General features: G+C 42.5%; 1 protein-coding gene across 2 annotated transcripts in view; it reads left to right on the top strand.

Annotated features, from left to right (window-relative positions):
* The window catches only part of DLG2 (discs large MAGUK scaffold protein 2), a 1,420,652-nt gene that overhangs the window by 191,162 nt on the left and 1,202,668 nt on the right, over positions 1 to 26,822 (top strand). The window contains exon 1 of one of the 2 annotated variants that reach the window (XM_055581495.1): positions 26,139 to 26,273. The exons of the other annotated variant lie outside the window; for it this stretch is intronic. Within the exon in view, the coding sequence (XP_055437470.1) occupies positions 26,193 to 26,273 (81 nt within the window). The 5' untranslated portion in view covers positions 26,139 to 26,192. Of the gene's footprint in view, positions 1 to 26,138; positions 26,274 to 26,822 lie in introns of those variants that run through there. 2 annotated transcript variants of the gene reach the window in all.

Here is a 26,822-nt window from a genome sequence, read left to right as displayed (position 1 = left end):
GGAAGCAGAAAAAGAGTGGTATACACATCTTGGAGGAATTTGGTGTAGCTGGATCATGTCCTAAGGCTGGAATGTGCAGAGAGAGGGAGAAACAGCAAGGCTTCTGATCACTCCTTTATAGAAGAAAGTGGTAAATACGAAGATATTACAGTGTGTAAGAATCATGTGTATTACATCCATAAAGAATCTATGGAGGAAAGAATTCTTGCTTTATAAACTTTCTGAGTCGAGTTCACTTAAATCTCAGCTTTGTGCTTTAAATTTGAAGATGCTTAGCTTGCCACCTTGTGGCCGAACAAAGCTCCTGCACATTGATCTGAGAAATACAGACAATCCCCAAACCAGTTAAGGAACTATAAACAAAGTTTATACATATACATATGTATAACTGAATCCGTTTGCTGTTGCCTTACATGCAACGTGATAAATCAACTATTTTTAATGCCTGTTAAATTAATTTTTAAAACATGTTCAAGTTTATCACAAGTATTTGAGATAAAAACAAAACCAGAAAAAGACACCTGAGGCAAATATTAATTGTTACAAAAGTCAAAAATCTGAAAATGATTCTTAACTCCTTTCTCTCTTTCACCTTTCACATATAAGGCCTCCTTAAGCTCTATTGATTCATTTTCCAAATAGATCTGATATCTGTCTTTGTTAGAAGTGCTTTTATTGATAATTTCAGGTTTTATTGAGAACATCGAGTAATTAAAGCTGCAACATTGCTGGCAGGGTGCAAATTGGTTTTTTTTCTGATGAGAGATGCAACCATTTTGATGCAATTTGGTTACTTAGGAAAGTTGAAGATTCAGATACTCTGTGATCCAAAAATTCTACTCTTATTTGTATGCTCTAGTGATGTTCTTATGTATGTGCACCAAGAAACATATACAAGACTATTATAGCCACATTGTCGTAGTAGTGTTATTATTCCAGAAAGGAAAATGTAAAAGTGGTGTGAATGCCCTTTAGCAAGAAAATGGTATGTGTTATATCATACAATGTCATACTGTACAAAATTTAAAAGAAATGAACTAGACCTGTACACATCACCATGAATGAATTCCACAATACTGCAGAGAAAGAGCTACAGTATGCAACTGCTTATTTAAAGTTTCAAAAAAGGCAAAACTACACAGTTTTTAGGGCTTCCATATCAGTCAAGGTCCTACCACAGAAATGAATCCAGTCTCTGTGTGTTGTGTGTGTGTGTGTGTGTGTGTGTGTATTAAAGGAATTTTTTAAGGAACTAGCTTATGTGATTGTGGGGGCTGACAAGTCTAAAATCCATCAGGGAGCCCAACAGGCTGGAGGCTCTTTAACAGTCCACTAATGAGATTTATTCTTCTCAGAAATCTTAATTTTGCTCTTAAATCTTTTCAGCTGATTAGAAGAGGCCATGTTAGGTTGAGGTTAATCTCCTTTACTTAAAATCAAATTATTGTATCTATAAACCACAATCACAAAATTCCTTCACAGCAAAACCTAGATTAAATAATGGCATACTCTAAGTTAGCTAAGTTGACACATAAAATTGACCATCAGAGATGCATATCTCAATGTAGTGAAATCATTGACAAAAGCAAGGAATTGTGAACACAAAATGTAGCAGTGATTTTGGGGGATGGGGAGATAGGTATGACTGAAGATAAGTACCCAACAGCTTTCCCTATGTTGAAAATATTCCACTTCTTAAAGCTGAGTGAGAGAGCTTGTTATATTCCTTATAGCTTGTATGTATGGCTGATAAAAAATTATTGTGTCTGCATGAAAGACTTCCTAATGAATTTTAAATGTAATTTTTTGTAGTGGATTGCCATTCCCTTCTCCAGGGGATCTTCCCAGCTCAGGGGGTGAACCCAGGTCTCCTGCATTGCAGGCAGATTCTTTACTGTCTGAGCCACCAGGGAAGCCCTTTTAATCAAAATACAAAATAATTATTTTCTAAGAATGTATAATGTTGGAATGTTGAAAAAGACCCTGATGCTGGGAAAGATTGAAGGCGGGAGGAGAAGGGGACAACAGAGGATGTGATGGTTGGATGGCATCACCAACTCAATGGACATAAGTTTGAATAAGCTCCGGGAGTTGGTGATGGACAGGGAAGCCTGGAGTGCTGCAGTCCATGGGGTCGCAAAGAGTTGGGCACGACTGACTGACTGAACTGAACTGAACTGAACTGAAGAATGTATAAGCTGAGGAGTTGGGCTCTCCTCTCTGCCCTTGTGTGTTTTAGCCATTTAGGATTGCTGCTGTGATCCAGATGTAAAGATGAGTCAGGAAGAATGTCGAACTTGCTGGTAGGCCAACACTCAGGTTTATTAGAAACAATGAACAGTCCATCTTTGGTGGGAGACAGACACAGAGTATCTAATACTTCAGGCAGATTACATCCAGTTACTTGGAGCCCACCTGTTACCTGACTTATTCCTCTTTCCTCCAAGGCAAAGACCTATTCCGGCCCTAGAGAGAGCCAATTCCATCACCAGCTGTTGGAGAGTTTCTTATATTTTATTGCATCTGATCTCTTCAGACACAAGATGTTACAATGTTGCAGGAATGAGATACATGGACATTTGGAATGGTTTTGTGGGTGAAAACTTGGAGCTGTGGGCCTCGGATGTGTTCTTGTAGAAGGAGCTCGCTGACCTGCAGACTCTGCTGCATGCCTATCCCAGGCACCAGCCTGGGTGCTGAGAGCTGGTGCTCCACCCCCGCAGCTCCCCGCTGCCCCTTCTAGCCCATTCTCCACCAGCTGCCAGAGGGCTATAGTAAAAAAATGCAACATACAGTTTACCATCTTAGCCATTTTTAAATGTACAGTTCAGTAGTGTTCAGGATACTTACGTTATTGTATAACAGATCTCCAGAAGTTTTCATCTTGAAAAACTGAAGCAATATGTATTAGGTAAAAGCTCTCCTTGTCCCCTTCTCCTTGCCCTTGGCACTCACCGGGCCTCCTTTCTCCTTCTGTGAATTTGACTACACTAAATACCTCATATACGTGGAATCATACAGTGTTTGTCTTTTTATGACTGGCTCCTTTATTTTAATATCTTCAAGGTTTGGATCATTTGACAGAAATTTCTCTTTTTAAGGCTAAATGGTATTCCGCTGTACATATATGCTGCGTTGTGTTTATCCGGTCATTTGTCCATGGACTTTGGGTTCCAGCCACCTTTCTGCTGTTGTGAATAAAGCAGCTATAAACGTGGGTGCGGATATCGCTCTGAGATCCTGCTTTCAGTTCTTTCAGATATATACCCAGAAGAGATAGCTGCATCCATGGTAGTTCTGTTTTTATTCTTTTGATGAGCCTCTCTAGTGTTTTCCAGAGTGGTTGCAACATTTTACAAGATCACCTGTAGCGCAAGAGTGAGACTTTTAAAACTGTAAATCAGATCCATAACTTTCCTGTTGACATCCTTTGTTGGATTCCCATTTTTCTCAGGACCTCAATCCTTCCCAAGACCTCCAGGGTCCTGTGTGGTCTGATCCCAGGTTATCTTTCCTGATTATATTGCGTATCACCCCTATCTCTTCAGAAAACTCTGTCAGATGTTAAACCCACCCTGCTTTTTTTGTTGTAGTTGTTCAGAGCTGTTTATGGTTATTCTTGCCTTTATTTGGAATGCTGTCTGCCCAACTCCTTATATAGAAATTCTCCTACCCTTCAGGATTCAGCTTTTATAACATCGTTATAGAAAATGTCCCTTGACCTCCTCTATTGAATAAGTTTTTTTTTCCTTCGTGATCTCTTGGAGAACCTTCACTTTGCCTGGGCTACCTGGTGTTATTTTAGTTATTTTTTAATTCTGTTTTGTCTTTCACTTGTTGTAGAAGCAAAGCTTCATAGAGAACAAATATTGTCTGTCCTGTTCATTATTGGATTCCAGCACCTAATAAACTTACAGATTATCCTACACTCAAGGTTGAAGAAGTCGCGTCCAAATTAAGGTGGGGGAATATTTTTAGACTAAAGAGTGTCATGTTTGGAAAATTTCCCTATAATTGTTAACCTTTCATATCCAGGTAGAATCTTTAAACAGAAGAAAATAAAACACACACAGAAACTGGAAATGTAGCCAAGAACTGAGTGGACCAACATGGGTCTAAATAGAAGCTGGAGATTGCCTGTGGCTTTTAGAGCACAGTTGGGTTTTTTTTTTGTTTTGTTTTAGTTTTTTGGTTGGCTTTTCTCGTCTCTTCTTTTTATTGATAATGAAGAGGGAACATGCACTAAGTGACCTCTATTAGCCCTGCCAAGTCTAGTTTATGAAAGTCCAAACTGTGTAACAGTGTAATCGTTCAGGCTCCATTCTTGTGGATGATAAACTTATTAGTTATATTTCAGATTTTGAATTGGCTATTTACCCCAAGCAGTTCATTCTTCAAACTTTCCTCAGCTGTGAGTTTCATATCTCAGAGTTTAAGGAGCGGGTGACACGCTTATTTACATTGTAGCATATGCGTGGCATGGATCCCCGGGTGATGCCCTGGTAAAGAGTCCGCCCACCCATGCAGGAACTCGAAAGATGCAAGTTCCATCCCTGGATTGTGAAGATCCCCTCAAGTAGGAAATGGCAACCCACTCCAGTATTCATGCCTGGAAAATTCCACGGACAGAGGAGCCTGAAGGGCTACAGTCCCTGGTGTCACAGAGTCGGACATGACTGAGCACACATCACTGACGATGTAAATGGTGATATCCTTTGACTGATACTTCTGTGTCCCAGAATACATTTAATTTTAATCTAACATTCTAACATACCCGTTTAAGGCTCTATATTAAACCCTCTGGAGAAAACAAATGTAAGAACTTGGCTTCACGCATTTTACCATCTGAAGAAGTTATGCTCTGTCGTCACTCCTCCCTGACTTTGAACCTACTGGTTTTATTTTTGGGGCCAGTATCCTGGCTGCCTCTTGCCTAATGTCTTTTCAGTCTATAAGAGAAATCACAGGCACCTTATTCTCCAGGAAACTGCCCCTCTCTAGTCCCAAACCTAGGTGAAGTGCGCTTCTAGAGGAACCTGTGAATACACACTTTGGTGTTGTGTTTCGTCAATTCTAAGATGTACTTTGAAGTATTTGGCTTTTCTGAAATAAAGATTTCTTGTCAGTGATATCTTCAACTGATTACATTTGTTAGTCTTAGCTACTGAAACGGGAGCTCAGTGAGGAGCAGGACTGTGTTTTACCTCTGTAAAGATTAGCCGTGTCTATCATGGTGCCTCAGCAACTCACTGCAAGGGCTTAATGAAAGGGTGGACAGATGGGAAAACTAGAAATTCAATGATAGAAAGTTTCATTGTGAGAGCAGTACAAACTAGAGATAAAGCACATCTGTTTGAGAAATACCAGGGGAGACTGAAGAAAAATATACGTTTGAACAGAACTTCAGAAAAGAGCAAGGCATTCCCCACTTGTGACATAAGGAGTATTTTTCACGGCAGAAGAAAGAGCATGAGACAGAAAGATGGGAAAGATGAGTAAAACTTCAGAAAAATGTTGCTTGGCTACTTTCAAGGAAATGCAAGTGGGTAAAAGGGCATAAATAGACACAGGATTTTAGAGAGAGTTTGAGTGTGTCATGTTATGGCCAACCATCCATGTTCTATTCTGGAATAGTAGTGAATGACTCAAGGGCTTTCAAGGGTTGAATGGCCAAAGTTGTGCTTAAAGATGTATCTAGGGGTGATTTGTTAAGTGAATTGGTTAGTGGAGATAATAAAGATAATAAAACTAGTTACTAAGTGGCTTTCACTCATACAGCAAATATTTGTTCATCACTTATTGAGTACTGGACACAGGTGCCATAGCAATAAATAAACTCAATTGTTATCTTCAAAGATCTTATCATTTATAAAGGCAAACAGTCAAATCAATGAGAAAAAGTATACAATAAAGCGTGTCCTGTATGTGCACATGCTCCATGAGTCCTGACCCCCGTCTAGGACTGGGTGCAGACAGGGGAAGTGGGTCGATCAGTGAAGGAAGCCCCTGGGAAGGAGGTATCTGCTTAGCTGAGCCCTGAATGTGAAAGATGACAGAAGGCATCTGAGAGGTGGTAAGTGTAAGGTCCTGGGGGTGATGTATCTCTCTTACTTCCCATTGTAGATAATTCAGAATGGTGGAATGATGGGTTGTGGGGATGAGGTGGGAAAGATGGAAAGGTAGAAGAAGGCAGGTTGGTGTGTCAGGGCAGGGAGAGAGGCCAAAAGTGCCTGGAGAGGGAAGGAGGAGGCAAGTGTGGTATTCTGGAGGGAAGAACCAAGGCCCTGATGGGGCAAAGGGCAATGAAGATGAAAAAAAAAAAAAGAGTCTCTTCTGAAGTAGAATATATTTAACTTATAATAGACTCATGCACTTGGCAGAATGTATTAGGTTGGCCAAAACGTTCCTTTGAGTTTTTCCATAAGATGTTATGGAAAATCTCACACAACATTTTTGGCCAATTCAGTTCAGTCGCTCAGTCGTGTCTGACTCTTTGCGACCCCATGGGCTGCAGCACACCAGGTATCCCTGTCCATCACCAACTCCCGGAGTTTACTCAGACTCATGTCCATTGAGTCAGTGGTGCCATCCAACCACCTCATCCCCTGTCGTCCCCTTCTCCTCCCGCCTTCAATCTTTTGGCCAACTCCATGTTAAATCCCTCCTGTGTGCCAGAGGGTTTCTGAGATGACAAGAGCTATAGCATCACAATCTTATCGAAATCATCTTGGCCTTGAATATGACATTAGGTGTCATGTCCTGTGAACTGAGTCATGTTGATCTTACTCTAGAAGTCATGAGAAGGGAAGGACGCTGAAGGATCATCTTCTCTGTGTAGCTTTGCATTTGGGTGACTAGGGAAATGGCAGTATCGCCCGCTAGATTATCTCTATTTTCACTTTCTCCCAATCGAATTCTGTGGCTCCACCAGGATAGACGGGAACTTGCAGACCTTGACGTTTAAAACAAAGGACCAAAGAATCTACCATACACAGAAGAAATGGTTGAGTCAGGGAATAACGAAGCACACAATACCTGAGAGAGAGCGTACAGCGCAGTATTAAAGGCAGGGGTTGTGAAAATAGTGAGCTATGAATCTTAGCTCCTATGCCAGCTGTGTGAACTAACTTACTTAACTTCTGCCTCTCATTTCTTATCTGGAAAATGAAAGAAATCAATAATAACTACTATAAGTTTGATGTAAAAATTAGATGAATAAAATACTTACAAGCACCAATATATACACATGCCACATTGTAGGCATTCATCTGAAAGGTGATACTGCCAGTTTGCAATAAGGCAGAAGAAGAGAAAATGAGAAAACATTCTAGGTTTTTTAAATGTGGGGCTTACACCTTAGACACAAAATAGCATCCTGCAATTGTGCTTTCAATTGCATGGTCAAGTAACCTAGATTCTCTACAGAAATGACTTCCCAAGAGAAGTATATCTCTTTCGGAGATTGAACCACCATAAGCACGCACAAACTATGAAGCAACTTTGAGGGAATATTAGTATTTTTACAACAGTATTTGATGGCCAAATAATCCTCTTTGGTTAGAACCTGCTGCCAATGAGGCCAGGGTCAAGGCCATTCCTTCTGTCTTTGATCTTACACCTGTTTCATGTTCCAAAGTCACTCAGGGCAGCTTGTCATGAGGGGCTTGGGGACAAAGGCAGATAGTTGAGAACAGCTGGATGGGTCAAGCCCACTTGGGCCACCAGGAGAGAGAGTTTGGGCAGCGGTCCACTTAGACTTGGGCATCTCCCCATGGAGAGCATAGCATTCATGCTTGCTGCAGGGTAATGGGAGCATGTTGAGGGGGAAGAAAAAGAGAATTCAAGCAAAGATCTGTATTATCTAATATGACTAATGTCTGACTCAGAGCTCATGTATTTTTTACTACTGTATCCCCAGCACTTGAAATGTGATTCATATATAATATGCTTGATGACTGCTTTGTTGAATGAATGGATGATGATGTTTCTTATTAGGAAGGGATTTTAGTCTCTCTAGCATCCAAGAGGAAGCTTGTGTCAACAGGCTGTCCAGGAAAACCCAGGAACAGGCACATGGCAGGTCAGAAAGAATCCAGGAGAGTTTCTCATCTTTGGTGGGCAGGTAGCTTAGTCTTGGGGAGTCAGATATGGATGGAAGGGCTGGGGTGGGGGATGCCGACTCCACAGCAGGTTCTGAGGTCCAGAAGCTCAATGGGTCATAAGAGGAGCATGAGTGGGCAGTGGTACATTCACCACTGTGTCTAAGACTCTTCTCTCTGCCCTCTGGGTGAAAGTGATGATCACGGCAGAAGAGGCCAGAAGCCTTGGCCCAGATGGAAACAGTGGTTCAAAGGGTAAGATGTCCTCACATACAGAGGAAAAAAAAACCCAAAAAACTAATCTTAGTGCTTCCCATGTGATGCAAGTACTAAAGAATCTGCCAACGCAGGAGGCTCAAGAGACATGGGTTCAATCCCTGCTTCAGGAAGATCCCCTGGAGAAGGAAGTAGCAACCCACTCCAATATTCTTGCCTGGGAAACTCCATGGACAGAGGAGCCTTGTGGGCCTGGTCCATGGGGGTCACAAAGAGTCAGACACGACTGAGCAGGCACTTGCTCATTTTACTGCAGTGGAGGCAAGGCCTTCTCAACTCAGTCTGCCTCCTTCAGAGGATTTGTACTGAACTATAATGCTGCCCAACCCACTCCAGTACTTTTGCCTGGAAAATCCCATGGACAGAGGAGCCTGGTAGGCTGCAATCCATGGGGTTGCTAGAGTCGGACACGACTGAGCGACTTCACTTTCACTTTTCAGTTTCATGCATTGGAGAAGGAAATGGCAACCCACTCCAATGTTCTTGCCTGGAGAATCCCAGGGATGGGAAGCCTGGTGGGCTGCCGTCTATGGGTCGCACAGAGCCGGACACGACTGAAGCGACTTAGCAGCAGCAGCATAATGCTGCCAAGATGCTTGTGAAAGCAGGGAGAAAACCAGCTCCCATAAAGTGATTAGGCTTAATTGAAAGTGTGTGTATGTGTGTGTGTGTGTTGTGACCCTTCTTACTGACTTGCAATGATGGTTGTGTGACGCTGATACAGAAATAGGAAGAGGCTTAGCTTTCCTAATTGTCAATCAGGAGTCAAGCCCTGTGTCAAGACACGTAGACACATCCTCTCATCAATTGCCCATAGCAACACTGTTAGAAGTCTTATTAGCTCTGTTTTACAAATGAGGAATCTGAGTTTCAGAGAACTTCCACACTTTGTCAAAGTTGCATTGCTGATTAGTGGCAAGAACAGAATTTAAACGCAGGAAACGGAGGTGTGGGGAGTTTGCGTCACTTAGCTAAGCGTTGTGCTGAGATAAACGTTTCATCTTTCCTGGGCACCAGGCATCCTGAGCAGAACATGCTTCTAGCCTTCAGCAGTGAACGACTGACTCTCACTTGCAGACGCTGCAGCAATGGTACAGCTGGTGGACTGAGTCAGACAGCAACTGCCCACAAGATCTTACTGCCATGGCTCCTTTCCAGCGGCAGTTATCCCTGGAGAATTACTCAGTGTTTGAAGTTGTGCTTCAAATGGACAAACTAATTGTTGAGTTTGTTCCCAAATCATTGCTTTGATTTCTTGGTAACAAAGCAATTTGACTTCAAGCCCTGTTTCTTCTCAGCTCCCTCTTCTTCATATGTGAGCTGCCAATCATCCTTGCATCCTTCAGCCAAAGACAGCTCAACCAAATTCGTGTAATAAACCTTTTCCAGTGAGAATTTTCCCTCATGGTAAAGCTTGCAGTTCACTGGACCTTCTCCATTACAACAAATTAAATGCTTGATCATATCTTACACACTCTATCGTGTTTACTATTTTTTTTTCTCCAAGTAATATTTGTAGCTCAAAACAATGAAATGAATGATCACGCAGAGATGATCACTGTCAATATAGCGTGCAAGCTTCCAGAGTTCTTCCCTGCTCTGCATACACTTTCAGTTCAGTTCAGTTCAGTCACTCAGTCGTGTCCGACTCTTTGTGACCCCATGAATCTCAGCACGCCAGGCCTCCCTGTCCATCACCAATTCCCGGAGTTTACCCAAACTCATGTCCATCGAGTCGGTGATGCCATCCAGCCATCTCATCCTCTGTTGTCCCCTTCTCCTCCAGCCCCCAATCCCTCCCAGCATCAGGCTCTTTTCCAATGAGTCAGCTCTTTGCATGAGGTGGCCAAAGTATTGGAGTTTCAGCTTCAGCATCAGTCCTTCCAATGAACACCCAGGACTGGTCTCCTTTAGGATGGACTGGTTGGATCTCCTTGCAGTCCAAGGGACTCTCAGGAGTCTTCTCCAACACCACAGTTCAAAAGCATCAATTCTTTGGTGCTCAGCTTTCTTCACAGTCCAACTCTCTCATCCATACATGGCCACTGGAAAAACCATAGCCTTGACTAGATGGACCTTTTTTGGCAAAGTAATATCTCTGCTTTTTAATATGCTATCTAGGTTGGTCAAAACTTTCCTTCCAAGGAGTAAGCGTCTTTTAATTTCATGGCTGCAGTCACCCTCTGCAGTGATTTTGGAGCCCCCAAAAATAAAGTCTGACACTGTTTCCACTGTTTCCCCATCTATTTCCCATGAAGTGATTGGACCAGATACTATGATCTTAGTTTTCTGAATGTTGAGCTTTAAGCCAACTTTTTCACTCTCCTCTTTTACTTTCATCAAGAGGCTTTTTAGTCCTCTTCACTTTCTGCCATAAGGGTATCATCTGCATATCTGAGGTTATTGATATTTCTCCCAGCAATCTTGATTGGAAGAAGCTTGTGCTTCTTCCAGTCCAGCGTTTCTCATGATGTACTCTGCATATAAGTTAAATAAGCAGGGTGACAATATACAACCTTGACATACTCCTTTTCCTATTTGGAACCAGTCTGTTGTTCCATGTCCAGTTCTAACTGTTGCTTCCTGACCTGCATATAGGTTTCTCAAGAGGCAGGTCAGGTGGTCTGGTATTCCTATCTCTTTCAGAATTTTCCACAGTTTATTGTGATCCACACAGTCAAAGGCTTTGGTATAGTCAATAAAGCAGAAATAGATGTTTTTCTGGAACTTTCTTGCTTTTTCCATGATCCAGCGGATGTTAGCAATTTGATCTCTGGTTCCTCTGCCTTTTCTAAAACCAGCTTGAACATCTGGAAGTTCACGGTTCACATATTGCTGAAGCCTGGCTTGGAGAATTTTGAGCATTACTTTACTAGCGTGTGAGATGAGTGCAATTGTGCAGTAGTTTGAGCATTCTTTGGCATTGCCTTTCTTTGGGATTGGAATGAAAACTAACCTTTTCCAGTCCTGTGGCCACTTCTGAGTTTTCCAAATTTGCTGGCATATTGAGTGCAGCACTTTCACAGCATCATCTTTCAGGATTTGAAATAGCTCAACTGGAATTCCATCACCTCCACTAGCTTTGTTTGTAGTGATGCTTTCTAAGGCCCACTTGACTTCACATTCCAGGATGTCTGGCTCTAGGTGAGGAATCACACTTTAGTATATTTTATTGTGCCTATCAGGGCTGATACACTGCTCTGTGTGCCCAGCTGCTGGTCTGGGTTTGGAGAATCTCAGGTAAGACTACTTCTTTTATGGTTGTGCTTCCTTAGTTGCTCTAACTTGGGGCTGGTAGAGTAGGGGAAGGAGGAAGTGTCCTTGGTTACTGTCTTCCATGTTATATTTTTTCCTGTTCTCAACTCGTTGGTCCAGAAAGTCACCATACGTGATTGCTTCCAGGTGCCTTATGCTTCAGCCTCGAACAACTCAGTTTCCATGAACCTGCCCCACTTCATTACCTGTGCTGCACCGTGAGCCAGTTTCTCATTTTATGACTCAGAATCTGGCAGGGTGCTGTTCCATAATCAGATCTTTTCTACCCTCCAGACAGGTTTCTTGAGTACATTTTATTTTTAGAATGTGCTAGGTGTGGTGGAATACACAAGAGTCCTAGGAATTTATATCTCCACGAGGTGTAGTTTAGTTCAGAAACATTTCTTAAGCACCTTCAGAGTCCCAGGCAGAATATTTGCTGCTGGTGTTACAATAATGAAGAAGCGTTTATGTTCTCATGAGAGAATCAGATACATTTATGCTTTAAAATAAAATAATTCTCCAGGTTTCAGTTATGTGAACATAGGGAAAGGAAACAGCCGTACCTGTGTGTCCAGTGAAAGCATCCATGAAGACGTCATATATGATTTGAGCTTTCAGGTTGAGCAATAGCCAGGTGAGAGATAATTGGGAAGGTTATTAAAGGAAGAGACGACCTCAAGAACAAAGCATAAGGAGACTTCTGTGGTGGTCCAGTGGTTAAGAATGCACCTTGCAATGCAGGGGACACAGGTTCAATCCCTGGTCCAGGAAAATCCCAAATGCTGGGGAGCAACTAAGGCAGTGAGCCACAGCTACTGAGCCTCTGCACCACACCTAAGTTTCATGCACCACAACGAAGGATCTCACATGACACTATCAAAGATCCTGCGTGCTGCTGACAGACCAACCCAATGCAGCCAAATAAACAAATATTAAAAAAAAAAAAAAAAAAAAGAACAAACCAAAGGGAGGGGATGTGTCTTTCCTCTTTACTGTTGTATCCTTAGTACTTAAAATGACTGGTGCCTAGTAGGTGCTCAAGAAATTCTTGTTTGTTTGTTTTTTTATAAATAAACATTATTTTAAACTATACTCACCATGCTGCATATTGTATCTCCGTGGCTTATTTATTTTTTAACTCGAAGTAAATTCTTGTTAGATTAAAAAATTGAGAGGAGAGTACAGTAGTAGGAGCTGGAATGGTCAGGGCAGGCTGAGTTGAGTGGGGATGGTTTGGGAAAGGCCAGAAGATTTTCAGGCTTGAAGATGACATAAAGGAAGGTTGAAAAGTGCTTTGTGGGGTCAGGAGAGCTGTGAGAGTAGAGCACAGAGTCTACATGTTGTAGAGTCATGGGAAAAGTTGTCATTGCAGGCTTAGGAAAAACTTGAGAATTAAAAAAAAAAAAAAAGGCTACATTTTTTTTCCCCTTCAGTTAACTATGTTTTATATTTCCAAACTTCTTGTAATCAAAAATCTAATGTTACAATAGAATAATCATAGCTAACATTAAGGGACCACTTACTAGGTCACAGACACTGTTCTAAGTGGCTTCCATGTATTATCTCCCTTGGGTTTCTCAGAAACTCTATGAAGGCCTAGTTCCATTTTACAGATTAGATTATCAAGTCTCACAGAAGTTGATAAGTTGCCTAAGGCCATGTAGTACATGGTAGAACTGGAAATTGATCCAGACAGCCTCTCTAAAAACTGTACTCTTAGCCACTACTCTATAACTGAGGTTTTGGAAAGTTATTCTAGAATGAGTGACTAAGGAAGAGGAAGTTGAGAGTCATATTTAGAAGCTACAAATGACCGTTCACACTGGTTTCCATTCTGCTGACAGTATTAACAGTCTGAAGAGGTCACTCGTCGGCCTCCTCAGGCTTTATGATGCCAGACCTGCAAAGTACAGAACGTGACAGCTCCAGAAAGGAGAACATTCAGTTTCATCAAGTAGCTACTGTGTGGCAGCCGTGCCGTGTCGCATCCAGTGCTCATATGTCTACCAGACTGATCCTGTCATCCCCAGTTTATAGCTTCAGTCAATTGAAGCTCAGAGATACCAGCAACTTGACAAATGTTGCAAGATTTGAAGTCGTATTTCTAATGCCAGAATTTATGCACATTCCACTGAATTGGGCTGCCTCTTGGACTCAGCTATGTCAGTTTGAAACCCAGCTTTGCCATTTGTTTAACGGTTTGGAGACTCTCTGATCCTGTTTTCTCATTTGGAAAGAGTGATAGTGCCTTCTTTTTCTCAATTCTTGAGCGAGGTACTTGGGCCAATGCTTCTGAGAGTGCTTTGTAAATCATAAATATTGTTGTTTAGTTGCTAAGTCTGACTCTTTGTGACCCCGTGGACTGCAGCCCACCAGGTTTCTCTGTCTGTGGGATTCCCCAGGCAAGAACACTGAAGGGGTTGCCGTTTTCTTCTCCAGGGGATCTTCCTTACTCAGGGATGGAACTAGCGTCTCCTGCATTGACAGATCGATTCTTTATCCCTGAGCCACCAGAGAAGCCCAAAATTGTAAATAGCAACCTGCATATGTGACATTGGGTACAAATTCACTTTACAGTTCCACACCCATCATTTTCCCAAATCATAGGTGTGTGGTCCCATTCTGACTTTTCCAGCGAGCTTAGGCTGTCTAGTCCTATAGTGACCTATGCTGGGAGAGCCTGGCCTCCCCTGGGTGGCTGTGAGTTTTAGGAGATGAAGCTTGCCAAGCTCCATTTCCTGCAACTTCAGTTAACAGCTGGAGGGCAGCACTGAGCTGGAGCAAGTCCTCTCATGATTATTTAAATCATCAGTTCTTTAAAAAGGATCTTAAGATCGGTTAAATATTCATGAAAGCATTCTTCCTGGCAGCTCCTGCATTGTAGGTAATTACAGAGGGTTTAAAATATCTGATGTTGCTTGGAAGCACACAAAGCTCAGTCAGCTGCAAGCTGACAGCTGATTTGTAATTTAATTAACATCCTGGCTTGTCCTGTTCTTTGTGGCAAAAAGTAGGAATGTATTTCCTTTCATTAGTGAGTTTGTTTGAAAAAAATTCAAATAGAGCACCTGGGAGTGCTTTTCATCCCTCACATCAGTCCCTTCACTTACATCCTGCTCCCGTCTTCGAAAAATTCCTCTTTCAAATGTCCTTTGGGTTAGCTGTATTACCAATTGTGGATCACTTCATTTTTTTTGAAGGATAACTTCTCTTGGGGAAGATCTGTGTGGAATCGGTCATCTCTGAGCTTCGACCCACTTTTTTTATCTTTTATTTTTATTTATTTTTTAATTGGGGGAAGATTACAATGTGGTATTGGCTTCTACACCACAGCAATGCAAACCATAATTATACATATATCAACTCCTTCCCTTCCCTCCTCCCACCAACCCAGAGCACCGGGCTGGGCTCCCTGTGTTATATAGCAGCTGTCTTATTTTAATGGTAATACATATACGTGGATGCTACTTTCTCTGACCCACTTTTATTAGCTCTTTGAGTGATGGATTTTGCAGAGAGATTTGGCTGCAGACTACTATTTATTCAGTGAGTGTTGGTCGAGAACCTGCCACATAGCAGATAGCAGAGGTGAGTAGTGAACCAAGCAGGCAGGGTGCCAGCCTCCATGGAGGTTTTGATTTAAAGGAGGAAGCAGACAGTAAGTAAATGATCACAGAAAGAAATGTAAATTTAAAATATGATGAGTTTTATGAAAAGTGAATACAGGTACCCTGAAATCCTGGTAAGCAGGAAGCAGTGAGATACACGGAGGGGAATTCCATAATCTAGCGGCCCCCAACCTTTTAGGCACCAGAGACTGTGGTCATGCAAGATAATTATTCCATGGACGGGTGGGGAAGGTGTGGTTTCAGGATGATTCAAGTGCATTACATTTATTGTACACTTTATTTCTATTATTATTACATCAGCTCCACCTCAGCTCATTCGGCATTAGATCCCAGAGTTTGGGGACCCCTGCCCTAATCTGCTCAGAGTAGGAAATGGCAATCTGCTCCAGTGTTCTTGTCTGGGAAATTCCATGGACAGAGGAGCCTGGCAGGCTCTGCATGGGAAACCATGGGAGTGCAAAGTGCTGGACACAACCGAGTGACTGAGCACTGCCCTAATCTGAGAAGTCAGGAGGACTCCTTGAGGAAGTAAAGGGGGAAATTAGGTATTTCTGTCTTGCCTTTCCTCCTCCCATTTTCAGTTCAGTTCAGTTCAGTTCAGTCGCTCAGTCATGTCTGCTCTTTGCGACCCCGTGAACTGCAGCACGTCAGGCCTCCCTGTCCATCACCAACTCCCGGAGTCCACCCAAACCCATGTCCATCGAGTCGGTGATGCCATCCAGCCGTCTCATCCTCTGTCGTCCCTTTCTCCTCCTGCCCTCAATCCTTCCCAGCATCGGGGTCTTTTCAAATGAGTCAGCTCCTCCCACTTTGATCCTCTCTAAATCCCCCTCCTCCAGATTTGCGGTGTCCATGCAACTGTTCTGGAAGAATAGGTTGGGATGGTGGACAGAAATGATGAAAGAGGAAAGAGAACCCTGCTGCAGTCCAAACGCTAGAGACTGTATTTCAAAATAAAGATGCGAATATACATACTAATCTGCTCAATGCATTAAACATTCTTTTATCTTCTCTCTCTCTTTTTTCCTCTTTCTTCTGTCCATGTTTTCCCTCCAGAAGGGAGGCAGTGAATTAGAGAGAGGATGCCAAAGGCATGGTAATGGGGATGAGTCTCAGGTCACAGATTGGCTAGGACATCATGGGAAAAGGAAGGAACTGGAAAAGAGGGCTGGCTAGCTACATACCGCCCAAGTCTCTGGTGAATAAAGTCCCTATAAAGAAACAGCCATTTACTAAGCAAAATATTTTCCTCAAAATAAGATGGTGGAGGCAAGGCCTGGATAAGAATACCCTGTTTTGAAAGATAAACTTACACAGTCTTGAGAAGAAAAGAAAACCCTTTATTTTCATATAATTCATTTTTTGAGACTACTTTCCTCACTCTCTCTTTTTTTTTTTTTTCTGTTTTCTGAGCTTCACTCACTTCTTTCTTAGAGGTTTATCACTCTGTGCAAGACTGTTATTTATGTTTAACTTTCTAAGTGACTTCGTGCTTCTCTGAAAATCAGTGCTTCTCTTCTACACATTTTTAAAGCTGAGAGACTTCTTCCAGTGGCAGTATGCAGTCAGCCAGGTCTACTGAGCACACGCTATGTGGCCCTTGTTCTGGCCTGAGGCTCCGCAGGAGACAAAGACAGATGGCAGAAGTTCCTGGCCTCAAAGAACCATAGATTACTCAGGGGGAGTTAAGTCTTGACACAAAGGATGCTATCTGTTGCTATATTAACAGAAGGCAAGAAGCCAAGAGGTTTTGAGCATTTACTAAATGTCGGGCTTTGTGTACGAAGCTGTAATCTTGCCTTAAGTTTATACCTGCTTCGCAATGTTGCTGTCAGTCTTAAATGGGATGCTTTGTATAACACTCTTTGTTTTTTTTTGTTTTGTTTTTTGTTTTTTTTTTATTTTTTTTATTTTTTTATTGTATTTTATTTTTAAACTTTACAATATTGTATTAGTTTTGCCAAATATCGAAATGAATCCACCACAGGTATACCTATGTTCCCCATCCTGAACCCTCCTCCCTCCTCCCTCCCCATACCCTCCTTCTAGGTCGTCCCAGTACACCAGCCCCAAGCATCCAGTATCATGCATCAAACCTGGACTGGCGACTTGTATATACTCTTTGAAAAGTACACAACATTTACTATCTTAGAGTTGGACCTTAAAGAAGACTGAGTGCTGAGGAACTGATGCTTTTGACTTGTGCTGTTGGAGAAGACTCTCCAGAGTCCCTTGGACAGCAGGGAGATCCAACTAGTCCTTCCTAAAGGAGTCATCCCTGAATATTCATTGGAAGGACTGATGCTGAAGCTGAAGCTCCAGGACTTTGGCCCCTAATGTGAAGAGCCGACTCACTGGAAAAGACCTTGATGCTGGGAAAGATTGAGGGCAGGAGGAGAAAGAGGTGACAGAGGATGAGATGGTTGGATGGCATCACCAGCTCAACGGACATGAGTTTGAGCAGTCTCTGGGAGATAGTAAAGGATAGGGAAGCTTGGTGTGCTTCAGTTCATGCGGTCACAAAGAGTTGGGCATGTTTGAGTGACCAAACAACAAAGGCACTTTCACACACTTCCCTTTCAAGAGCACACAAACATATTCTGGTTCTCATGGCATTTGACTTGTTTCTGTCTCTCGTCAGAACAGTGCCAGCTCCTGCAGCCAGGGGGAAGCAGAGCACTTTTTATTGCAGAAACAGCTCTAGACTCAGGATTTTATTTATGAGGCCTTGAAAAATTTGTGACTTCTCCCTCAGCTATTATACACCTTGCCCATGTAGCATCATCTTCCAAACCTTGCAGAACCTCCCAGGGATGGACCAGATGCTTGCAGGAACCTGCGTTGGAATCCTGGGAAACTCAGGATGGTTCTGACTCACACAGGCCTCAACAGAATGCAGTGAGCAGAATTTGATCCAGTCGTGGCCATCCATGTGGGAGGGCCCAGTGGCAGAATAAGAGTTCCAGTATGATTGCATGATGATTCAGCTGGGAGGGCTGTTTCATCAGGTTGATCATATTATTGCTCAGATGACTTAAGTCTACTTACTTCAGTTAATGTCACATTCATCAGTTTCTATATGCCTTACTATGGTCCACTGGAGATTGAGATGACTATCACTCTGATACTGAACAGGGTTCTTGGCCTTCCCTAATCAACAGAAATTGACAAGAGGCCAGACCAGAAGTTCAGCCAAGGCTTTCTCAGGGCTCTTGTGCCAGCTTCCCAGGTGGCACAATGGTAAAAACCAACCCCTGCCAAGCAGGAGAAACAAGTTCATTCCCTGGGTTGGGAAGATCTCCTGGAGTAGGAAATGGCAACCCACTCCAGAAAATTCCATGAACAGAGGAGCCTTGTGAGCTATAGACCCTGGGGTCAAGAGTCAGACGTGACTGAGCGACTAAGCACAGGAGCAAAATCAAGTAAAAGGTTTGGTTGTTTGCTCCCTCGATAGGGGCAAGCTACTTCCTTACATGTGATAAGGGTAGGGATGTGTCCAGGGGTTGAGCTGGGGCAGTGGCTGAGATGGTTGGCCCACCCCTTTGTGGAGTTGAGTGCAGAGGGGCACACACAATACCCTGTTTTTTTCCCAGACACCCAGTTTTTTGACTCCTAGCTCTTCAGAAATGGCAGTTGTTTTTTTTTTTTTTTGGTCTTTGTATCTTTTGTCCCATGCACACAGTTGTTTTTAGTTCCATATAGTCTTTGTATATTGTAGCTCGAGGAGAGGTAAGTCCAGGTACAAGCTTTGCAAAACTGCAGCAGAGGGTCCCAGGCCCCAGGCCTGTCTCAACTCCGTCTCTGCTCAGAAGTGCTCATGGGCTAGTAGGAGAGACAGACACACAGACAGGTCACTGTGGTTTGCTGCTGCTGCTAAGTCGCTTCAGTCATGTCTGACTCTGTGCGACCCCATAGATGGCAGCCCACCAGGCTCCCCCATCCCTGGGATTCTCCAGGCAAGAACACTGGAGTGGGTTGCCATTTCCTTCTCCAATGCATGAAAGTGAAAAGTGAAAGTGAAGTCACTCAGTTGTGTCCGACTCTTAGCGACCCCATGGACTACAGCCCACCAGGCCCTCTGTCCATGGGATTTTCCAGGCAAGAGTACTGGAGTGGAGTGCCATTGCCTTAGAGCTGTTATTTAATAGCAGGAAAGTGTGAAGAACCCTCAGTTCAGTTCGGTTTAGTTGCTCAGTCCTCTCCGACTCTTTGAGACCCCATGAACTGCAGCATGCCTGTCCTCCCTGTCCATCACCAACTCCCAGAGTTTACTCAAACTCATGTCCATTGATTCTGTGATGCCATCTAGCCATCTCATCCCCTGTTGTCCCCTTCTCCTCCTGCCTTCAATCTTTCCCAGCATCAGGATCTTTTCCAAGGACTCAGTTCTTCACATCAGGTGACCAAAGTATTGGAGTTTCAGCTTCAGCATCAGTCCTTCCTATGAATATTCAGGACTGATTCCTTTTGGATGGACTGGTTGGATCTCCTTGTAGTCCAAGGGACCCTCAAGAGTCTTCTCCAACACCACAGTTCAAAAGCATCAATTCTTGGGCACTCAGCTTTCTTTATAGTCCAACTCTCACATCCATACATGACTACTGGAAAAACCATAGCTTTGACTAGATGGACCTTTGTTGGTAAAGTAATGTCTGTGCTTTTTAATATGCTGTCTAGATTGGTTGGTTATAACTTTTCTTCCAAGGAGCAAGCGTCTTTTAATTTCATGGCTGCAATCACCATCTGCATTGATTTTGGAGCCCCCAAAAATGAAGTCTGTCACTGTTTCCACTGTTTCTCCATCTATTTGCCATGAAGTGATGGGACCAGGTGCCATGATCTTAGTTTTCTGAATGTTGAGCCTCAGGCCAACTTTTTCACTCTCCTCTTTCACTTTCATCAAGAGGCTGGGAGCCTAAAGGACATCCTTTGAACCTTAACAGTTGGTCAGAGTATGTGTCTGAAAGAGAATGACATTCAGTCTTATTATCTAGGACCTGAAAAAATTTGCCTGAGGAAGGAAACCAGGGGTGGAAGTTAAATTTCAGAATGGGGAAGGGCATGGGATTCCAGAAATGAGGGACAAAATGAGCTACAACAGGGAACATAAATTATTTTAGGGAAGAACATAAATTCTTCTCTGGCCTGAGCACTTCTGCCTGGTTCCCATTGGAGCTAGGAGAGAACATAGAATTGGTTTACAAAAGTTCTGTTGTCCCAGAGGGCCCTCCAGTGGGCTGAGCTGAGGGGAGGAAAAGAAGAAGGCACGTACATCAAAGCAGAGGCCTTCCTCAGTGACCCTCCTTCTAAAGAAAATGCAGAAACCCTCAAAGTTGCCCAGTCTGGCATCAATGACTAAGAGACAAGCCCTGGAATGAGAGAGGACTCAGAGTTGCCCAGAACATTAGCACTGATTCTTTTTATTTTTTTGTTGTTATTGGAATATAGTTGCTTTATAGTGCTGTGTTAATTTCTGCTGTGCAGCAAAGTGAATCAGCTATATGCGTACATGTATCTACTCTTTTTTGGATTTCCTTCCCATTTAAGTCATGACAGAGCACTGAGCAGCCATAACCACTGTGCTGTACAGCAGGTTCTCATTAGTTATCTGTTTTATACATAGAGTGTATATGTGTCAACCCCAATCTCCCAATTCATCCCAACCCCCTTTCCTCCTGTGGTGCCCATGTGTTTGTTCTCTATGTCTGTGTCTGTATTTCTGCTTTGCAAATATTGATAAGTTCATCTGTATAGAGCCGGTTCTTAAATCAGGATTTGACCTCTTGCAGAATGGTTTAATCTATCTCCCTTGTCAGATGACTCTTGAAGATTTCCTGATAGTTATATTTCCTGAAGATATAATTAGTCTCTTAAGATCTTGGAGTCCTAATTAGTTTAGAAGAATATTTAAGTGAAGTGCTCTAGCTCCAGAGTCAGACTTGTGCTTGAATCCTGGTTTGCTTGGTATGTAAGCTTGGAAAAAATGCCCATCTGACCAAGCCTGAGGGGATGGAAATTGTAACACCAATCCCCCAGATGTAATGATGTGTGTAAAGCATTTAGCATAGTTCCTGAAACATGAAAATGGAAGTTGCTCAGTCATGTCTGATTCTTTTTGACACCATGGACTGTGTAGTCCATGGAATTCTCCAGGCCAGAGTACTAGAGTGGGTAGCCTTTCCCTTCTCTAGGGTATCTTCCCATCCCAGGGATTGAACCCAGGTCTCCTGCATTGTAGGTGAATTATTATTAATGGTTTTAATATTACCATTCATGTTAGAATTAGTATTTTTGTTAATAATGTTAATATTAATAGTAGTCTTAGTAGTACAGAAAAACCTTTTTTTTTTTTGGTACAGCTGAAGTTAAATCTAAGCAGAGAGATTCTTCCAAATCATATCAGAAGGATTCCTCTGGAGGCTAGTGTTTGAGTTAAACATGGCACCTCTTACTGGTTCTTGTCATCTTTTGCTTAGTCATCTCTTGGAGAAAACTGGAAAAATAAAGGAGGAGGACCACTTGTCTGGTACCAAGAGGAGTATTGTTTAGGTCTCTTGTTGTTCAGTCACTAAATCGTGTCTGACTCTTTGCGACCCCATGGACTGCAGCACGCCAGGCTTCCCTGTCCTGCACTATCTCCCAGAGTTTTCTCAAATTCATGTCCACTGAGTTGGTGATGCCACCCAAGCGTCTCATCCTCTGATGCTCCCTTATCCTCCTGTCCTCAATCTTTCTCAGCATCAGGGTCTTTTCCAGTGAGTCGTCTCTGCATCAGGTGGCCAAAGTATTGGAGTTTCTGCTTTAGCATCAGTACTTCCAATGAATATTCAGGGTTGATTTCCTTCAGGATTGACTGGTTGGATCTCCTTACAATCCAAGGAACTCTCAAGAGTCTTCTGTAACACCACAATTGAAAAGAATCGGTTCTCAATTCTCAGCTTTCTTTATAGTCCAATTGTCACATCCATACATGACTGCTGGAAAAACCATAGCTTTGACTAGACGGACCTTTGTCGGCAAAGTAGCGTCTCTGCTTTTTAATATGCTGTGTAGGTTAGTCAAAGCTTTTCTTCCAAGGAGCAAGTTGCTTTTAATTTCATGGCTACAGTCACCACATGCAGTGATTTTGGAGCCCAAGAAAATAGTCTCTCACTGTTTCCCCTGTTTCCCTATCTATTGCCATGAAGTGATGAGATCAGATCCCATGGTCTTAGTGTTCTGAATGTTGAGCCTCAAGCCAACTTTTTCACTCTCCTCTTTCACTTTCATCAAGAGGATCTTTAGTTCTTCTTTACTTTCTGCCATAAGGGTGGTGTCATCTGCATATCTGAGGTTATTGATATTTCTCCCAGCAATCTTGATTCCAGCTTGTGCTTTATACAGCCTGGCATTTCTCATGATGTACTCTGCATATAAGTTAAATAAGCAGGGTGACAATATACAGCCTTGTTGTACTCCTTTCCCGATGTAGAACCAGTCTATTTTTCCATGTCCAGTTCTTACTGTTGCTTCTTGACCTGCATACAGGTTTTTCAGGCGGCAGGTAAGGTGGACTGGTATTCCCATCCCTTTCAAGAATTTTCCAGTTTGTTATGACCCACACAGTCAAAGGCTTTGGCATAGTCAATAAAGCAGAAGTTTCTATTATCATTCTAGATCCTCTTTCAATCTGGAACGCCTCAGAGCTGTTGATTACCTATTTCTCTGTTTACACTCAGTAAAACTCAGTTTTTACTCAGTAATACAGTTGTTTACACAAAACTCAGTTTACAGTCAGTAATATGGTTATCACTGTGCATGTGACTTAGCTGTACATATGTATTATATACTCAGTAATTTGTGGCCTTCTCAAGGTAAAGAACTGGTTCACATTCAGTTTGGGTTCTTAGCATATATAACTGAAAGGAAAGATGTGGTGAGAGATATATAATTCTTAAGAATCTGATATCCTTTAAGATTGTGTCAGTCCAATGATGTGGTCTGTTTTTGCTTAAGCCCGAGTTGACAATGTTTCACAATGAAAGAGGTTGCATTCAGGAGCCAGAATTACTTGGTAGCTTGAGTAGGTTATACCCAACTCATCAATTTGTTTAATTGTCAGTCATAACTTTATTCAATAAATAGTTATTGAGCATATGTGCCAGGCATTTGGTTAAAGGACTGCAGATATGGGGGTAAACTACACCCAAATGGCCCCTGTTCTTGCAGAACCTTATAGTGCAATGTAAAAACTCCAAACATACACAATCATATAGCATGATAAAAGCTGTGATTTGGGGAGTATAGGCAGCTATGGGAACACCCACAAAACCTCAGATTTGTGTTTCATGAAAGCTTCTGAGAAAAGGTAATGTCAAGATTGAGTCCAGAGGATCAATGAATGTTAAGATGAACAATTTTTACTAATAAAGCATTAATTGAGCATCAAGATTGAGTTTACAGTCTAATTTAAGCCTGTTCACTCTTCAAATTGGGTCTTAATTTTATGAAAATAATTAAATAAGTTATTTACAGTACCATGTAAATTTAACCAAGTTTATTATCTGTGTCCTGATTTATTCTGCCAAACAATTCAGTGAGATGTATATTTTTATGAATGAAATCTTTCTCTATACCAGCTGAATCTTACTGCAAGAATCTTTGAGGAGCTTCTATAATCAGTTTAACTTTGCAAAGTTTTACTTTTGGTGTTCTTGGATATTTAGGTTGTAGAACACAAGCACGTCCTGGCTGTGATGAGTGACATGAATATGGCTTTACATATGTTAAAGTTTTTAAAGCTTAAAAAATTCCTCACAAAACTAAAAATGGAATTGCCATATGATCTAGCAATTCCACTTCTGGGTATCCCTCCAAAATAATTGAAAGCATAGTTCCAAACATGTTTTTGTAAATGCATGTTCATAACAGCTTTACCCTCAATAGCCAAGAGGTTGAAGCAACCAGCAGCTCATCTACAGATGGATGAAGAAACAAAATGTGGTGTATACATACAATGGGATATTATTCAGCCTTAAAAAGAAGGAAATCCTGTCACATGCTACAATATGGAGGACACTTGAAGGCATTAAGAAGTAAGCCCGTCATGAGAAGCAAACATCATGTGATTCCACTGATACAAGGTGGAATTGTCAAATTCATAGAATAGCCAAATTTATATAAACAGAAAGTAGAATGGGGGTTGGCAGTGGCTGTAGGTGAGAAAATACTGAGTTGTTTAATGAGTAACGAGTTTCAGTTTTGCAAGATGATATCTGAAGATGGGTTGCACGTCAGTGTGAATAAACTTAATATTACTGAACTTTACACATAAAAGGGGCTTCCCTAGTGGCTCAGATGATAGAGAATCTGCCTGCAATGCAGGAGACCTGGGTTGGATTCCTGAGTCGAGAAGATCCCCTGGAGAAGGGAATGGCAACCCACTGCAGTATTCTTGCCTGGAAAATTCAATTGACAGAGGAGCCTGGATGGCTACAGTCTGTGGGATCACAGAGTCAGACACAACTGAGCAACTAACACACTTTCATATGCTTAAAACAGTTCAGATGGCAAATTTTATGTGTATTTAACAATTTTTTAAATAATCCTTTAAAATTGGAGGTAATGATGTGTTTATGTTTATTCCATAGTCTTGTGGTAAGAGCGGTGAGATACAGGAGTTCAGCACTAGTAGGGACTCAGCTCATGTAGTGGTGTTGGGGGCCACTTATCAGGACGAAAGGAAGCTTGAGCTCTGTCACGTGGTCAGTGGGAGCCACTAAAGTGTTTTAAAGAGAAAGACTCTGTCACTGTGAGATTCAGAAAGCCAGCCCCTTGTCATATGTACAGCAGCCATCCTCAACCATTTTGGCACAGGGACCAGTTTTGTGGAAGACATTTTTTCGCTGGGCTGGGGTGGGGCGGGGATGGTTTCAGGATGATTCAAGCACATGACCTGATTATCCTGCCGCTGATCTGGCAGGAGGCGGCGCTCAGGCAGTAATACAAGCGATGGGGGGCAGCTGCAAACACAGATGACGCTTCACGTGCTCGCCGGCCGCTCACTTCTGTTGTGCGACCCCGTTTTCAACAGTCCATAAGACTGCTATTTGTTCGTGGCCCGAGGGTTGGGGACCCCTGTTGGCCAGGATGTATGGGAAGGGGCAACCTCAGCAGCAGTCTGTCCAGTCCAGAGGCTGGTGCTGTGGTCCAGCTGAGAGCTGCAAACCCGAACGTGGGCAGTGGTTCACGGAGGTGGTGGGAGATGAGGACCGAGTAGGCTCAAGAGCTATCAGACAGTAATGAGGTAGACTCAGTGATTTATTGAACTGGCAGATGGCAGGGGGTGAAAGAGAGGATGGAGACTCACTGACTCCTACTTTTCTGGCTCGGGGGATCGCAGAGATGGCAGTGCCTCCCAGAGAGAGAACTGAAGAGGGGGGAGGAGTGGTGGAGGGGCTGTAGGCTGAAAGCCAGAGACACTAAACTGGGCATGTGTATGACATTATTCCACTTCTAGCAAACACCACATAACTGATCCAGAATGAATATTAAGCTTGATTCATGTTTCTAAGTCAGATGGCCTTCCCAAATTATTTGTAGAGTTAAGAAAATAAAAGTATGGTATTTTGTAATGCACAGGAATGTTCTACCCTCATTTTGTTGTCTGTCCTCCATAAAGTGCTTTTTTTTTTTTTTAACCAAACTGCTGTAGGCTTGGATTTCATCTCCTTTTGGGAATGGGGGCCGGGGGAGCTTTATGAGAGTAGAAAGAGGATTCAGATTCCGATTATCTGGACAGGATCCTGGCTCTCATGACCAGTATGTAGGGGGTCCTGGACAAGTCTCTTAACCTCTCTAAATGTCAGTTCTCTCATAAGTAAAATGGAGCATCACAGATAAGAAGAATTGGAATGAAAGAAATAAATGAGAGTCCTCTGCAAACTGCTTCATGATATTGTCAGCTGTAATTTTTGTTTTGAAACTGATATTAAGCTGGGAACACTGTGGAAAGCCTCCCTGGAAAATAAAAGTAATGATGATCAACTTCTGAGTAAGAATGGACTTGAGATTGAATTGCCAACCTTTAGTGGTTCCTCTTGTTACTGTCAGTTTATGAGTCAGCTGGAGAGCTGATGTTTAAGAAATCATATTTTTCACCTAAAAATGAGAGAAACATAAGCATGATTTTGTAAGAAAATGTGTTGTTTGTAACTTGATATGATAATAGTAGCTGTTGGTGATGATAATAAAGGGGTACCGGGAAATGGTAGGCATTACAGGTAAACCTGTTGTGTTATATCAATATTTGGACCTCTGCCCCTGATTACCCCTTTGCCATTCACAGGGAACAAAGGAAAAACAAGGCAAACTAACATTTTCTTAGCTTGGTTGCATGTGGGATATAGAGTGTTCCCTTTTTTCTCTCCCAAGTAGACTAATAGCCATGAAACAGTGAGACTCTAACAGTGGGGTAGGTCTGAAGGAAATGGGGTGAGAAGCAAAGAGAGACAGAAGAAGGGGACACCCAGGCCAAGGCTGGAGATGGAGACTGACCCATGGCCCTGTCTACCCTCCACAG

Source organism: Bubalus kerabau, chromosome 5, assembly GCF_029407905.1.
Source record: "Bubalus kerabau isolate K-KA32 ecotype Philippines breed swamp buffalo chromosome 5, PCC_UOA_SB_1v2, whole genome shotgun sequence".
NCBI classification, from domain to species: Eukaryota; Metazoa; Chordata; class Mammalia; order Artiodactyla; family Bovidae; genus Bubalus; species Bubalus kerabau.
The sequence above is the reverse complement of the archived record's forward strand: the minus strand, read 5'-3'. Positions and strand labels throughout refer to the sequence as shown.